The 15,583-nt window shown below is 56.4% G+C and overlaps 1 protein-coding gene across 10 annotated transcripts in view; it reads left to right on the forward strand.

Moving 5' to 3' along the window:
• Positions 1 to 15,583, forward strand: part of AXIN2 (axin 2) — an 82,006-nt gene that overhangs the window by 45,154 nt on the left and 21,269 nt on the right. For 3 of the 10 annotated variants that reach the window (XM_036835730.1, XM_036835731.1, XM_036835729.1), the window contains exons 1-2: positions 6,645 to 6,866; positions 7,616 to 8,550. In XM_036835730.1, the coding sequence (XP_036691625.1) occupies positions 7,736 to 8,550 (815 nt within the window). In that variant the 5' untranslated portion in view covers positions 6,645 to 6,866; positions 7,616 to 7,735. Of the gene's footprint in view, positions 1 to 4,909; positions 5,073 to 5,616; positions 5,706 to 6,392; positions 6,459 to 6,644; positions 6,867 to 7,615; positions 8,551 to 15,583 lie in introns of those variants that run through there. The other 7 variants (XM_036835723.1, XM_036835727.1, XM_036835722.1 and 4 more) reach the window with 6 other exon arrangements.

The following is a 15,583-nucleotide window of genomic DNA, read 5'->3' on the forward strand; positions in this document are numbered from 1 at the left end:
CTTCTACTACCAGTGCTTTAATGCCAGGGGGGCAGGGGATGAGGACCTCGCTAGAGCATTGGCGCAGACCTGACAGAGGGAAGAGTCCACAGGGAGCGAAGTCCAGACCCTCGCCAGGTGTTCTGGGGCAGCCTGGGACCCTGCCAAGCGTCCTGGGCCACCGTGACCCATCCTTTGAGCCGGGGAGGCACTCCGTAGCTGGCAGAGATGCTGAGAGCAAGTCAAGAAACACTGATGTGAAAGAATAAAGGAACCGATTTCAAGCCTGGCACAACTTCACTTTCCAGAAGTTGTTTAAAAGGAGCAGGACGAAACCTCAGGAGCAGAGAACAAAAATGTCTATGGAGAGAGCTTAGGAACACAGACCTATTTATTTGCAAAGTTTCACATGTTACCAGTTGGAGTGCTGACTTCAGGGATTTTTTTTTTTTTTCTTATCTACCTTTTACTTCCTTTTCTGAAAATAACCTTTGTGTGCGTGTGCATCTGCTTGACACTTGGGAGAAGATAAGTTCAAAAATCAGAACCTCTTTCTGGATTTGTTTGAATACTGATGGTCTCTTCTTGTTCCACGCTCAGACCAACTCCTGAAAGTCAAACTCCACAATGATTCCTGGTGGGACACCAACGATGCCAGCAGTTTGTAGCTCCATTTATAATAAATATTAAAAGCACTTGAAGGTAAATCAGATTAGGAGGTTTTAAATTATTGTTTTGCTTAACTGTGTTTTAAATTGAACAGACCGAAGACGATCATTTTTATTAAAAATATGCTTCCCCCCCAATGCTGCTAGGGATGGGATTTCCTAAGGAAACCTCACTTTTTCGATTGTGGCTTCAAAATCTCCACCTTGACATTCCCACTCCTCCCCCACCCCTCTCCAAATGGGAGGAAGTAGGGAGAGGGTGGCAGGAAGCTGAACCCGTCTTTTCCTGTTCTTTTCCTCCTCCCAGACTCTGTAAAAGCCAATTCTCCCTTAGGTGCACCAACCCCACTGAGATGCACGTGGAAACATCTGTCACCATTAAAGACTTGGTGGAACCCCCCAGGAGCCGGCTGAAGGGAGCCCACTTCTGGGGGTCGAGACTGTTCATTGGTAGGAGCTGAATGACATACGCTTCCGCGGAATTTCCAGCTCAAGCCCTGTGACGATGCTTTTAGGAAAGCATCCCAAATTATTATTCTTCTTCTTTAAAGTAGCAACCTTCCTTTATTTAACTCACTTGAGGATATTTGATTACCTTCATAATTGTAATCATTAAGATGGCTGATGACTTTTTTCACCTTTTTTTGTTGTTGTCATTTAACTTGGTGATTTACTTTTTTAAATTTTATTGGAGTATAGTTGATTTACAATGTTGTGTTAGCTAAATTCTATTTATCAGCCCTGCCATGGAAGCCAAAGACTCAAGATGCTCAGGACCCCGTCTTAGACAGCCCTGCCTTGGGTCTCCTCACCATAATATGGGGGGAAAGAGGATGGAGTGGGAGTCAGGACCCTCGGAGGTTCTAGCTCAGCTGGGAAATGGGCCAAGAAACCTTGGGAAAATCTCCTCACCTCCTCTTTGCCTAATTTTCCTCATCTCTTAAATGACGGGTTGGGTTAGATGACATTTTAAGGGCTCCCCTGGCTGGAAGATGCTGATATTTTGGGGAGTACTGGATAGGATGCCTTTGAGAGCCGGCAGACAGCACAGCCCCCAGTGCCACTGGCTCCGCTCCTCTCCCCTGGGAAGTCAGCCGGGGGGGGGGGGGGGGGGGGGGGGAGGGGGTGTCACCTCTGCAGGACCTCCCTGCTCAGCTTCCAGGCCTCCGGCCCAGAGTGTGACTCCTATCTGGAGGGCATCTTTGCTGCGGAGATGGGAGTTTCTTCCCAGAACAGCTAACAGGCTATTGAGGAAATGGCGTGACTGCACAGGAATCACTGCCATGTTCTGAGCACCTGCGATGTGTTAAGCAGCGTGCTGGGTGTTTACCTCACAGCAGCCTTTTGAGGGGTGTTCCCTGCACTTCACAGGTAAACACACGGGGCAGGGCCTCAGAGCGGTTAGGTGACTTGCAGTCTCTAGAAAGGTTGCCTGAGTGTCTCTCCACCCCGCTCCCCAAACAAAGCTACATTGTCTAAGGTGCCACTTTTCCAAAGAAATAAAAGACAAAGTCACGGAGTCTTAAAGAGTGATGTCCTGGGTCCGAGCTCCTCTGAAGTCTAAGCTGGTGTGACTTCCCCTCCAGAGGGGTTTTTGTCAGGCTGACTAAAGATTGGAGATCTGGCCAGATGCCTCTCAGGGAGCCCTGAGTTTTCTGGGATTCTAGGATTTCAGCCCAGTACATAATTGCAGAAAAGAATTACTCTCTGCTTTATTAAACTTGTCTGCACTTAGGCCAAGTGGGCTGTTGATCCCCGGTAGGGTTTGTCTTTAAAGGAGGCGGGAGCGAGCATGTGCAGAAATCCATCACCTTGCTTTCCAGTTTCCAGGCAACCGCGCAGGATTACAACAAGTCACATGACCTTGCGGCTGCCAGGAAGAAGGGGAAAATGGAAAACTGTGCTATCTTGAGAAAGGGGCCGGGTATAAGCACGGGACTTTGGATTCTCCTCCAGAAACGTTATCAACAAGTAGTCGGAGACCTGGAGGCTTGAGAGGGCCCCACTGCTGGGTGGGAAATGTACCACCAGGGGACAGGCGAGGGGTAGGCTGGGGGGAGGGGAGTCACTGGCCCAAGGTGACCGAGCACCTGTTCTGGAAACCAAGCTCTCCGAAGGGTTATTGCTGAGAGGACCAAACTGAACTCAGCCTTGCTCCTGTGGCGCTATCTTCATCCGCCCTTCTTGTCGCTACAGCCCTGGGCTAACGAGGCAGCAGAAGGCGAGCCCTTGGGTTACAGCCGAGCCTGTGATGGTTAGAGCTGGCGGGGGCGGGGGGCGGGGGGGGGGCAGTGGAGGGGAGGAAAACCACCCATGAAGACCAGCTTTCCACTTCCTTTTTGAAAGCCTCCTCTTTCTGATCATTGTTTATTTTGATTTTGGATGTTTGGAGTTTGCAACCTCCCCTCCCTCACATTGCGTGCGCGTGTGTGTGCGCATGCGCACACACACACACGCCGTTGCTGTTTATATTGCAGACACTTTTATGGCAATTCATCCCCTTCTGTATACACTTTTGGCCCTAGGATCACACCCTCTGTGGCTGAAAGACTCCTGGGAACCACAGGGACGGCTTTGCTCCTGGCTCTCCCGGGTCACCCACGGGGGTGGGTGTGCAGCACTCTGAAAGGCCGGGCTGTTGGAGGGAGCTGACCTCAAGTGGACTGGCTTCCAGTTTCCTTGCACCCAGCAGCTGTCCCAAGGCAGGGCTGAGTCATCTGGTCACACCCGCTCACTGGCCTTCCTGGTTTGCCCCAAGGTGGCCATGTGTTTCATGGCCTGGACCACTGGCTTTATGCCAGCCTGGCCACCTGGGAAGGTGAGCCCAAGGAGGAGAGCATGGACACAGAGGCAGGTCCTGGGGAGGGAGATGCCACCCCCCACGGTGCCCAGGAGCTGGCAAGTCTGGCAGCGTGGCTTTCCAGAGCTCTGGTCCCTTGTCACAGCCGGGAGGGCATCTTCCCTGCTGCTTGTCGTGTTCCAGCAGGTCACGGGCGGTGCATCCTCTTCCTCTTTTCCTATGGAAACCTAAACAGACAGAGAAACACATTTCTTGCATGTTTTAAAGTCCTAAAGGCCTAATGAAGGTTCGAGGCACCTCTGCATTGAACAGGGTTTGTCGTCCATTCAGTTCACTAGGGAAGTAAATAAAGAAAAAGTGAGTAGAGTTGAAAGCCACAGCTCTGAGTATGCCAAGCTCTTCCTCTCACCTCTGGGACAAATTTGGGCTCCACCTTTATGTTTTTTAAGAGGAGGAAAAATCAATTATTAGCTCATCATATGAGAGATCATTCTATAGCAACAGACAAGTAAATAATGTTCTGGGTTTGTGGTATGTTTTCTTATTACTTTAAGTGAGAAGGTTGTACCTCCTAAACATTTTTGGATGGATGTTGGGAAGGATTCAAAGGTGACAGTGGGGTGAGGAGTTTTCAATACATTAAAACTGAGAGTTGATGGGGAAAGAAGACATCCCATGTCTGTTTAATACGTAACGTATGGGAGGATGGGGGGATGCTTCCAAGAGAGTGTTGCCTATACAGTTGATACAGAAAGAGGGTCGATGTACGATGTACGTGCTGGGAGAGTCCTGATGGCCAGGTTGGGAATTTGGGGTTAAATCTTCAGGAAATTGAGGCTCGCTTCCCAGCGAGATGTCAGGGCCCCTCTCCAGCACTCAGGCCCCTGCTGGCAGAGTCACACCCCCATCTTCACACATCCACAAACTATGCACCGTGACCCTAACTCACACTAACTCACACTCAGAGGCAGGAGCGCACAAGCACGCCCGTGCCTTCTGCGTCCAGGTCCGCGTCCCTCCTGTGACACTTGGCCATCCCATCCCGGGATTAGCCACTCCTTTGACAAGCTCCTCCAAGCCCAAATTCCCAGGGAAACTTGAACAGAGGTAGAAAAGTGTTCGATGATAGAAAAAAACAAAACAAAAAAACAAACAAAAAAAACTGCCTGCTTGCAGTTCTTGCGATGGCCAGGATGCCACAATAAACTGTTGCTTTCCCGAGCTGGGGAGGACGGGGCAGGCCGGGGGAGGAAGCCAGAGCAAAAAGGCCAGAGCACTTGAGAGGCGGAATCAGAACTCGGGCCGGGAGCGCCCGGGTGGCCTCGGGGGCCTGGCGGGGGGCGGGGGCGGGCTGGGCCGGGCCGGGGCGGGCGCGGGGCGCTGTCCCTTTAAGGCGGGAGGCGCGGGCCGGCCGAGCGCGGCAGTGATTGGCGCGGCGGGATCACTGGCGGCCCGGGCCCGGCCCGGGGGAGTCGGCTGGAGCCGGCTGCGCTTTGATAAGGTCCTGGCAACTCGGTAACCACCCGAGCGCCGGGAAATAAAAATAGCCCCTCGCAGTCATGGATCGCCGGGCCGCCGGGCGTCCGAGGCGCCCGTCTCCCCCGGCGAAAGCTGTGCTGTAAAAGGTGGGGGCGGAGGCGCGGCCTCGGCTGAGCCGCTTCCGAGCCGGGTCCCCCCGGGCCGGGGGCGAGGTCGCGCCCAGCCGCGTCGCGGGCGCAGGGCGCGGGAGAGGGTCCGGCCCGGCCGAGAGGCGGCCGGGAGGGCGGCCGCGAGCCGGACGGCCCCGGAGAGGGGCGGCGGGGGCCCCGGGGGCGGCCCGGAGCGCGGCGGGCGCGTACCTCCTTTTCAGGACCGTGCGCCGGCTCGCGCCTTTGAAGTGCACAGTGAAATCCACGGCGCAGTTTTTGTTGGAAGCGCCCGGAGGACGTTGGGTGCCCGGAGTGGCTGCTGGAAGCGGGGCCCGTGTCGAAAGCCGGGCCGGGCGGGGGCCGGAGGGGCCGAGGGCGGCCGCGGCGGGGGCGAGGCCCACTCGGATCTTCCGCAGAAAGAGGGGCGGCGGGGCGCGCCTCTGCCCCCTCCCTCGCCGCCGGGTTCCCCGCACTCCCTCCCCGGCCGTGCGACTCCCCCATGTTCCCCGACGCCGGGACCGGCCCGGGGGGGCCCGGGGCCGTGGCGGCGAGCCGATCCGGGGGCCGGGGCCGAGGCCCTGCCCGGGGCGCCCTCGAGGTCTGGGCGCGGAGCGCGCGCGCGGACCCCTGGTGAGTGCGAGGCCGAGGCGGCGGGCGGCCCGCGCGCTTTGATGTGCCGGGCGGCCCTTTGAAGTGGGCAGGCCGGCTATTTCGGGGCGCGCTCCGGGCGGGCGCGGAGAGGGGCGGCGGGCGCGGCGCCCGGCGCTCCGGGGGGCTCGGCCGGGGTGGCGGGGGCCCGGCGGAGAGACTTGTGCGAGTGGCGGCCGCGGCGGGGGCGGAGCGGGGGCAGATCCCCCTCCCCCGGGGGCGCCGCGCCGGGGCGGTGCTGGATGGGAGTCTGGGTGCGAGTGTGCGCCGGAGTGCCTTTAGGAGGTGGGATGAAAGGGTGGCGGCGCCCCCCGCCCCCTCCCCTCCCCCCGCCCCCTCCCGCCTCTCTCTCCTCCCCTCCTCTCCTCCCCTCCTGTCCTCCCCTCCCAGCCCCGGTCCGCGCAGAGGGGCCCCGAGCGCCGGCCGAGGCTCAGTCTGCGCGCCCGAGCGGCCCGAGCCCGGGGCGCCCGCGTCCCCCGCGTGTCTCCTGCCGCCCGGCCCCGCGCCCCCGGCCGCCCCGGCCCCTCGTGCGGAGAGGCCGAGCCTCCGCGCGTCGCCATTGCTGGACCGGCTGCCGCTTTCCGCGCTTCTCCTGCGGGCGCCTCCGACCCGGGCTCGGGGGCTGCGAGCGCCCACCGGGGCTCTGGACGCGTCGGGGTGGATTGGGGTCGGGGGGCGGGCCGGGGGGGCTCGGCGGAGATGAGAGCCGGGCCTCGGGCCGCCTTGGTCTTCCAGGTAACGGGGCCGCCCCACCTCCCCTCCGTCCGGGGAACGCGGCGCTACCGGCGGCCTGAGGCCCCGCACGGGGACCACGCGCGCCCACCCGGAGCCCAGGGTTCCTGCCCCCGGTTCGGGGTCGCGCCCCCCGCCCCGCCGGCCCGCCCCTGCCCTCTCCCGAGTTTGATCCTCCCCTTGCTGGGGAAAGCGGCTGGTTTACTGGTTAGATAAGACTTTTTGCTTTTGGGAAAAAGAGGCTTGAGGTCAGCCGAGTCTGGGATTCCTGGCACAGGCAGTGGTAGCGTGAGACGGTTTCTGATCCGGTTTTGTAGGGTTTGCGGCTCCAGGAGGCGGGGGGCGCGGGGGCGACGGGTCGTGAGGCTTCTCTGCTCCCTGGCAAAGTTGGAAGATCAAAGCCTTGTCTGAGTGAGTGGATTTCTGGTTTGGGGGAGCCCGGAAGACCGAGGTGTAGACTGAGCCGGATTCTTGGCGGGAGGCGGGGGCGCAGCGAAAGCTTCCATCTGGGTTGCGGGGCGGGGGCTGCAGCCGGGAGTCCGGGCGCCCGTTCCGCCCTGTGCAGGGCGGGCTTTCCTCCTCGGTCGAGGCTCTTCTGAATTTTTAAGGAGTGGGAAGGGGGGGCGCAGGGGGAAGGGGTGGGTGGGGGGAATGGGAACCAGATGCCGGGGACGGGCGCGTTTGGAGCTCGAGTTATCTGTGCGGAGAGCCGAGTGGGGAAATTTACCGAAATTGGTTTCACCTGCACACAGCCCAGCGGCGCGGGGTGCGCGTCTTTGGAGTGGATGCTGTCGGGGCGAGGGGAGGGCAGGGGAGGGGAGGGCCGCCCTGCGTGCGCCCGGGTCGGTGGGTTTTTGGAAGCTGGTGTCTTCCACCTCCCGAGCCCTCCGCCCCACCTCCCCCCCTCCCCGCGCCCCTTCCCCGCCCCTTCCCCCTCCCCCCTCCCCCCCAAGCGTGCAGGGAGCTCAGATTTCGCCTTTGAAAAAGCAGCGTCTGATACTTTAGATGAGCACCTCGCAGATAGCTGGGTTGCTTGATTTGAATTTGAGGAGTTGAAAAGCCTGTTTACTTTCTTGCTTTGATGTTGGGTAGATCTGGTTTTGATTATATCAATACCCTTTTCTCTCCCTCTACCTCCCCCCCCTTCCTTTTCTTCCCAGAAAGGAGGCTCGGATGAGTCCCTGCTGACTTGAGAGAGAAAGAGAGACCACGCTGATTGCTGAGAGGAACTGGAAGGAGAAAAAAAAATTCCTCAACTCAGCGGGAAGAACTCACTCGCCATGAGCAGCGCTGTGTTGGTGCCTCGCCTCCCAGACCCCAGCAGCAGCTTCCGCGAGGATGCCCCGCGGCCCCCAGTGCCGGGCGAAGAAGGGGAGACCCCACCTTGCCAGCCCGGGGTGGGAAAGGGCCCGGTCGCCAAACCCCTGCCTGTCTCCTCCAATGCCAGGCGGAATGAGGACGGGTTGGGGGAGCCGGAGGGGCGGGCGTCTCCGGATTCCCCTCTGACCAGGTGGACCAAGTCCCTGCACTCCTTGCTGGGTGACCAAGACGGTGCTTATCTCTTCCGGACTTTCCTGGAGAGGGAGAAATGCGTGGATACCTTAGACTTCTGGTTTGCCTGCAATGGATTCAGGCAGATGAACCTGAAGGATGCCAAAACTTTACGAGTAGCCAAAGCGATCTACAAAAGGTACATCGAGAACAACAGCATTGTCTCCAAGCAGCTGAAACCTGCCACCAAGACCTACATCAGAGATGGCATCAAGAAGCAGCAGATCGATTCTGTCATGTTTGACCAGGCGCAGACTGAGATCCAGGCGGTGATGGAGGACAATGCCTACCAGATGTTTCTGACTTCTGATATATACCTCGAATACGTGAGGAGTGGGGGTGAAAGCCCAGCCTGCGTGAGCAGCGGGGGGCTGGGGAGCCTGAAGCTCGTGTGTGGCTACCTACCCACGCTGAACGAGGAAGAGGAGTGGACGTGCGCCGCCTTCAAGTGCAAACTCTCCCCCACCGTGGTTGGCTTGTCCAGCAAAACTCTGAGGGCTACAGTCAGTGTGAGGTCCACAGAAACTGTCGAGAATGGGTACAGGTGAGCCTTTGGTGGAGGGTGAGGGGCTGAGGGAGCTTGGAGGGCGAGATGGCCCTTGCAGATGTTTTGAGTTAAGTAGGGTGGATGGCCGGATGCATGTGCTGCGGAGGCTGACAAAGGCCTGTCTTGAGCGCGGCCCGCTGGCCACGAACCCTTCGATCTTGCGTTTTGCTGTTGAAAGGGGCGGGAAGGCGATGCACACACGGCTAAATACCTGTAGTTTTCCGGTGCTGACTTCACACAGTGGCAGGCAGTGTGCGTTAATGCGGGTTACTTACTATCCTGGGCCAGTCTTGGGGTGGGGTGGTGGAGAGAGGACAGCAGCTTTTGATGCCGCTGACTCACCAGCTACCAGGCACCGGTTTGGGAAGGGGTCGTTCACAGCTAAGCAATAGGGAGTAGGATGAACGTGGCCGGGGAGGCACCTGGGTTGTGGCGGAGCCCCAGGAAATAACGTGTGTGCCCACTGACCGTGGGGTAAGTGGGATCTATTGAGCTTTAAGTTCAGATAAGAGCCAGCAATTGGCTTAACAGCTGAGCTTGCGGTTCTCTTTGTGGAATGAGATATTAACCCTGCAAGAAACCCTCCTAAGGAGGGGAGGCCCTGTGACTTTCCCGAATGCAGGACCCTTAGCTTTGGAGTCTGCTGATACATTATGCTGGGTTTTCAATGCTTGCGGCCCGAGGATCAGACCCCGGGTGATTATTGCGTTGCTTGGTGCTGATGGAGAAGAGGTCTTGGCCGGAGAGGACTGGAGAAGAGAAGAGTACCTTCTCTTTCGAGGCTTCAAAGACAAATAGTTCTTTATAGAATGGCCAAGTCTCAAGGTTCTTGACCTTTGGAGGCAACTTCAGACCTCCTGTTAGGATGAGTTTTTCTGTCTCTTTCTCGCTCTCCCCTTCCAAATATCCAAAAGGAGAACGAGCCTCTCAATCCCGGGTTGTGGCGGACAGCGTGCAGGGGAGGGGCTGGCCGGGAGCTGCTTACCTCGCTGCCCATTGTGACCTGCTCCGTGGGTTCGGAAAGGCAGACGCGATCTGGCGGCTGTGTCTCTGGAGGTTACCCTCCCTCTGTAGGGTCCGAGGCAGGAGGAGGGGCAGAGGAGCGGGGTCTGAGCCCGGAAGCCTGTGATCTCGGGGTGGCCCTGCAGGGAGGGAAGGATTGTGCTGGGTCCACCAGGGGGCGCTCCTGCAGCCTCGAGAGCCGGTCGTCTGCGCGCAGACATCTGGTCTACACCTTAAGTGGGAACGGATTGGCTTTTGCGAGGGAGCCAAGGATCACGTGAGCGGAGTTGTTTCAGCATCTTTAAGCTCATGGCTTCAGGCTGTTCGGGAGGAGGATACTGGCTCTGGCTTCTGTGGCTGGCAGTCACGGCCACCTGCCACCCCTGCCCTGTTCTGTTAGGTGGACGTTTGGGTAAACCCCGCTGGCCTCCGTGCCCTCCAGGTTGGCAGCGGTCGCCAGGGCTACTTAAGGCCTGTGGTCAGGCAGCTTCTCCGGGAGCCTTCAGACAGTGGGGCTTCTGTGTCCCCCAGTGTCAGGGCCCAGAGCACCACCTTTGTAAACAGCGCCCTGTGGTTTTGGAGCGAGACAGGCTCCCCAGGTGGGACCCTGCTGCGACCCCTCCCCTTCGTGGGCGGGCAGTGGGACCCAGCCTTGGCGCGCCCCTCCCCCTTCCACAGCCCCCAGCTGGGATGCTTCTAGGACTCGGCTTTATGGGGGTGACTCTCCGGAGCGTTGGGGACCCTGGGTGCAGGGCCTGGGGTGCTTTGTGTGTCAGCGCTCGGCTTTTGGCTGGGAACCGTGGGTGTTCGTGTACAAATGACACCTTTCGTTGGCCTCTGGGATTTCCATACTAGATTCGTGTGTGTGTTTTCTCCCACTGTTGGGATGAGACGACATATCTTACCTGGACTGCACATGTCTTACCTGGGCATCATCAGAGAGAAATTAAGACACACCCTGATAGTTTTTTTAACATGCAAGGTATTCAAGGGTGCCTGAGGTGTGTTATTAGGAGCTGCCCCGAGTTATTCAGAGGCCTGAGCTGCAGCCCGGACCGCCTCTTACCACCTGGGTGGAAGTCTTTCTGAAGCCCGTGTGCCCTCTGTAAAGTGAGTGGACAACCCTCCCTTCAGTTTATGTCACAGGTTGCTATAATATTAGGACCAAAATAATAAACAGGAAAGCCCGTTGTGAAGGGAAATGTCTGAACAGACGTAAAGCATTATAATTGGCTTGACTTAACAGCGCTCACCACCGGCTGTGTGAGAAGGGCCAACCAGGTTCGGGTCCCACCTTCAGAGAGTGAGCCTTGGGTTCTAGCACGTGTTCACTGTGAAGTTGAAGCATGTCCCCTCCCCACGCCTCAACTTTCTCTGCCTGCTGAACTTGAGCCTGCGTTCGCAGCTGGTTCTGGGATGTGGGATCGTCCCTAAGTCAAGTCGGCCTCCCCGCCACTTGTCAGGCCAGGTGCCCGGCCTGTGGACGGCCTGATAAGTCAGTCCAGTGAATGAAGCAGGAAGCCTGAATCCTGCTGAGGGGTCGGTCCCTTTCACCAGCTGTTGGGGAGCAGTCTCGGCAGCTGGATGCCAAGGGCATGGCTGGTCTGTTAAGCCCTTTGATTTCCTTGAGCGCCTAGAGGAGCCTCGTTTTTAATGACTTGTTTGTGTCCTTACTGACGTGGTGTCAGGTTTCACGTAAAGAGTTGGAGCCTAAGAGCAGGCATGGTCCTCAGAGGGAGGGGCTCTGGTTGGTGAGCGGTCCAGTAGGAGGCCTGGGCTTCTGATGGTCCCTGTAAATAACCCAGAGCCAGGGCGAGGCACACAGGCTACATACAGACAACACACACACAGACACACATAGGCTACACACACACAGGGACTACAGACACAGACACACAGACTACACACACAGACTACACCCAGACACACACACAGACAACACACACACAGACACACACAGGCTACACACAGACACACACACAGACTATACACAGACAGACTATACACAGAGTACACACAGACATAGACTACACACAGACGCACACACAGACACGCTACACACAGACACACACAGAGACTACACACAGACACAGACTATACACAGACACAGACTATATATACACAGAGTACACACAGACACAGACTATACACAGAGTACACACATAGACTACACACAGACGCACACACAGACACGCTACACACAGACACACACACAGACTACACACAGACACAGACTATACACAGAGTACACACAGACATAGACTACACACAGACACACACAGGCTACACACAGACACACACACACAGACACAGACTACACACACACACACACACACAGGGACTACAGACACAGACACACAGACTACACCCAGACACACACACAGACACAGGCTACACACGGACACACACAGACTACAGACACACAGGGACCACAGACACACAGACTACACACACAGACTACACCCAGACACACACACACAGACACACACGGACACACACACACAGGGACTACAGACACAGACACACAGACTACACACACAGACTATACCCAGACACACACACACAGACACACACAGGCTACACACAGACACACACACAGACTATACACAGACACAGACTATACACAGAGTACACACAGACACAGACTATACACAGAGTACACACAGACACAGACTGTACACAGAGTACACACAGACATAGACTACACACAGAAACACACACACACACACAGGCTACACACAGACACAGACTACACACACACACACACAGGGACTACAGACACAGACACACAGACTACACCCAGACACACAGACACAGGCTACACATGGACACACACAGACTACAGACACACAGGGACTACAGACACAGACACACAGACTACACACACAGACTACACCCAGACACACACACACAGGGACTACAGACACAGACACACAGGGACTATAGACACAGACACACAGACTACACACACAGACTATACCCAGACACACCCAGACACACAGACACACACAGGCTACACACACACAGGGACTACAGACACAGGCACACAGACTACACACACAGACTATACCCAGACACACCCAGACACACACACACACAGGGACTACAGACACAGACACACAGACTACACCCAGACACACAGACACAGGCTACACATGGACACACACAGACTACAGACACACAGGGACTACAGACACAGACACACAGACTACACACACAGACTACACCCAGACACACACACACAGGGACTACAGACACAGACACACAGGGACTATAGACACAGACACACAGACTACACACACAGACTATACCCAGACACACCCAGACACACAGACACACACAGGCTACACACACACAGGGACTACAGACACAGGCACACAGACTACACACACAGACTATACCCAGACACACCCAGACACACACACACACAGACACACACAGGCTACACACACACAGGGACTACAGACACAGGCACACAGACTACACCCAGACACACCCAGACACACACACACAGACTACACACAGGGACTACAGACACAGACAGACAGACTACACAGACTACACCCAGACACACACACAGACAACACACACACAGGCTACACACAGACACACACACAGACTACACACAGACACAGACTATACAGAGTACACACAGACATAGACTACACACAGACAACACACACACAGACACAGGCTACAGACGGACACACACACAGACTACACACAGACACACACAGAGTATACACACAGACTACACACAAAGACTACACACAGATGCACACACAGACAACACACACACAAACACACAGGCTACACACGGACACACACACAGACTATACACAGACACATACACAGACTACACAGACACATTACACACAGACTACAGACACAGACACACACACAGACACATACACAGACTACACAGACACAGGCTACACGCACACACACACAGACTACAGACACAGATTACACACAGACACACAGACCACACACATACACACAGACTACACACAGACACACACACAGCCTACACAAGACACACACACAGACTATACACAGACACACACAGATTACACACACATGTACACACACAGACTACACACAGACACAGGCTACACACAGACACGCACAACACCTGGAGCGTGGAGGCGTGTGCAGAGGGGCTGTGGAGTTCGGAGCCGGGGTCGGGATGCCCTCCTTGCCCTGCCCTGGGCGGTCTCCCCTGTCTCTCACTGGACCCTCTGCTCTGGCCTCACGTGAAGCCGGGGCCCCAGCAGGTGGCCCTCTGCCGGCTCCCCGCGCTTCCCATCCCCCCAGAGCGCGCTCGCTGATGGGGCCGGTTTATGCGAAGCCACTGGCATCAAGCTTGGCCTCCATCATCAAAGAAAACGGCGCGAGCGGATGGAGGCCCTGAGGAGGGCGCTTTGCTAGGGCACGCTTGTCGGAGTGCCTGCTCTCACAGGGGTGTGGCCTGATGCCGTCTGCGTGCCCGGCCTCTCTCGCTCCAGGCCCCCAGCCTCACCGTAGAAGACGCTTGTGGGAGGGGGCGAGCATCGCCTTCTGGGCAGTGACTTTGTGAGTAAAGTGTCAGAGGGCTTTGGAAAAGAAGAGCACACAGCCTTAGAAGCCAATACTTTTTAAGTTGCATTGTTTTGAGAGGGGACCCAGAAGGGGGTCCCAAAGGTCACGTCTGTTGTGCTCTCTGTATGGGCTTTGCCCTGGTGTCTGGGGAGCAGGCAGGGGGCCTGCGGCATCTCATCTAGATAAGAGATAAGAATGGTGGTGGGGGGAGAGGAGGAGCCGACATTTCCCTTCCCTTAAGGTCCCAGGAGCCTCTGCTACCTGACAGCTGAAAGCCCTTTGCATGTTGAAATTGCAAACCAGGTCTGTGGATGGATGCCCAGTGCAAAATCTGTACATAGGCCTTTACTCTCCAGAGGAATTTAAAACCCTTGCAGCAACTGGGAGCACAACAGTCCTGAAGAAATACTCAAAGCATCTGGGTACAATTACTGTAGTGTGGTTGAGTTTCTTCCCTTCTTTTTTTTTTCTTCTTTTTTTTTTTTAAAGCGATCACAAGAAAGCAGCTCTAATTCATTTTCTTGAAATTACGTGATGATTTTGACGAAGTTCTGAGTTCTTAAAAAATTGAGTCTCTGTCTCTCCTCACAGGCCTGCCACCTTCCTCTGCCTTGTCTTGTTATGATGGTAGGAAAATCCCAATACTTTATTGCAGGCAACTGAGCTAAGAGCAATATATTCCATTTTTAATTACTGGTCACACAGTAGCCCTCTATTTTGGAAGGGAGGGAGGCGAGTTTATTTTGGGACCCGTGTGTCTGACCGGGAGCACAGAACTCTGTCCACACGTGGGATTTGAGCGAGGTGCCTTTTTCTGCTGGGGAGGGAGGGGTTTCTGTTGAGTCATTTTCTCCCTGTAGAGGCTGAGTTACAACCCTCACACTTGGGGCACTGTTAATGTGTTAATACCACAAAGATAGCAACACTGAAGGGATGGAAAGAGTGTGTGAAGGCTGTTTAAGGCCATGTTGGCTCTTTTGATCTCCATGCTATGCCTCTTAGGCGAAAACACCCCTCAGCAACCCGCTCGGTCCTAGGTCCTCAAAGAAGGAGAGTGGGTAAAGCTTTGAGCTTCTGCCACGAGCCCCACGCTGCCTGCAGCTGGGGAGACCCAGATGGGGAAGACAGACCTGTCCCTGCCCTCGTGGAGCTTGTTGTCTCGTACACGGGACAGGCCTTCACCATGGAAACGCACTGACGATATGTAATTGTCATGATCAGTGCCACCCAAGAAGTCTTGCTTTTGTCGGCGGGTGGTTTTTTGGAGCGTTCCTATGCCACCCCCGTAAACAGTGCCCTCGTTGGGCCTTTCGGAGAACATACGGACCCCGTGCAGGTGGCCGTGTTTGAACTGCACGTTGTTTTAGTGGAGCCCTGTGTCCACGGAGGCTGTGACAGCTGGGGTCACCCAGCTGGCCGGGAGCCAAGCCGGCCCCAGCCCTCAGCC

This window comes from Balaenoptera musculus, chromosome 20 (assembly GCF_009873245.2).
Source record: "Balaenoptera musculus isolate JJ_BM4_2016_0621 chromosome 20, mBalMus1.pri.v3, whole genome shotgun sequence".
Classification (NCBI taxonomy): domain Eukaryota; kingdom Metazoa; phylum Chordata; class Mammalia; order Artiodactyla; family Balaenopteridae; genus Balaenoptera; species Balaenoptera musculus.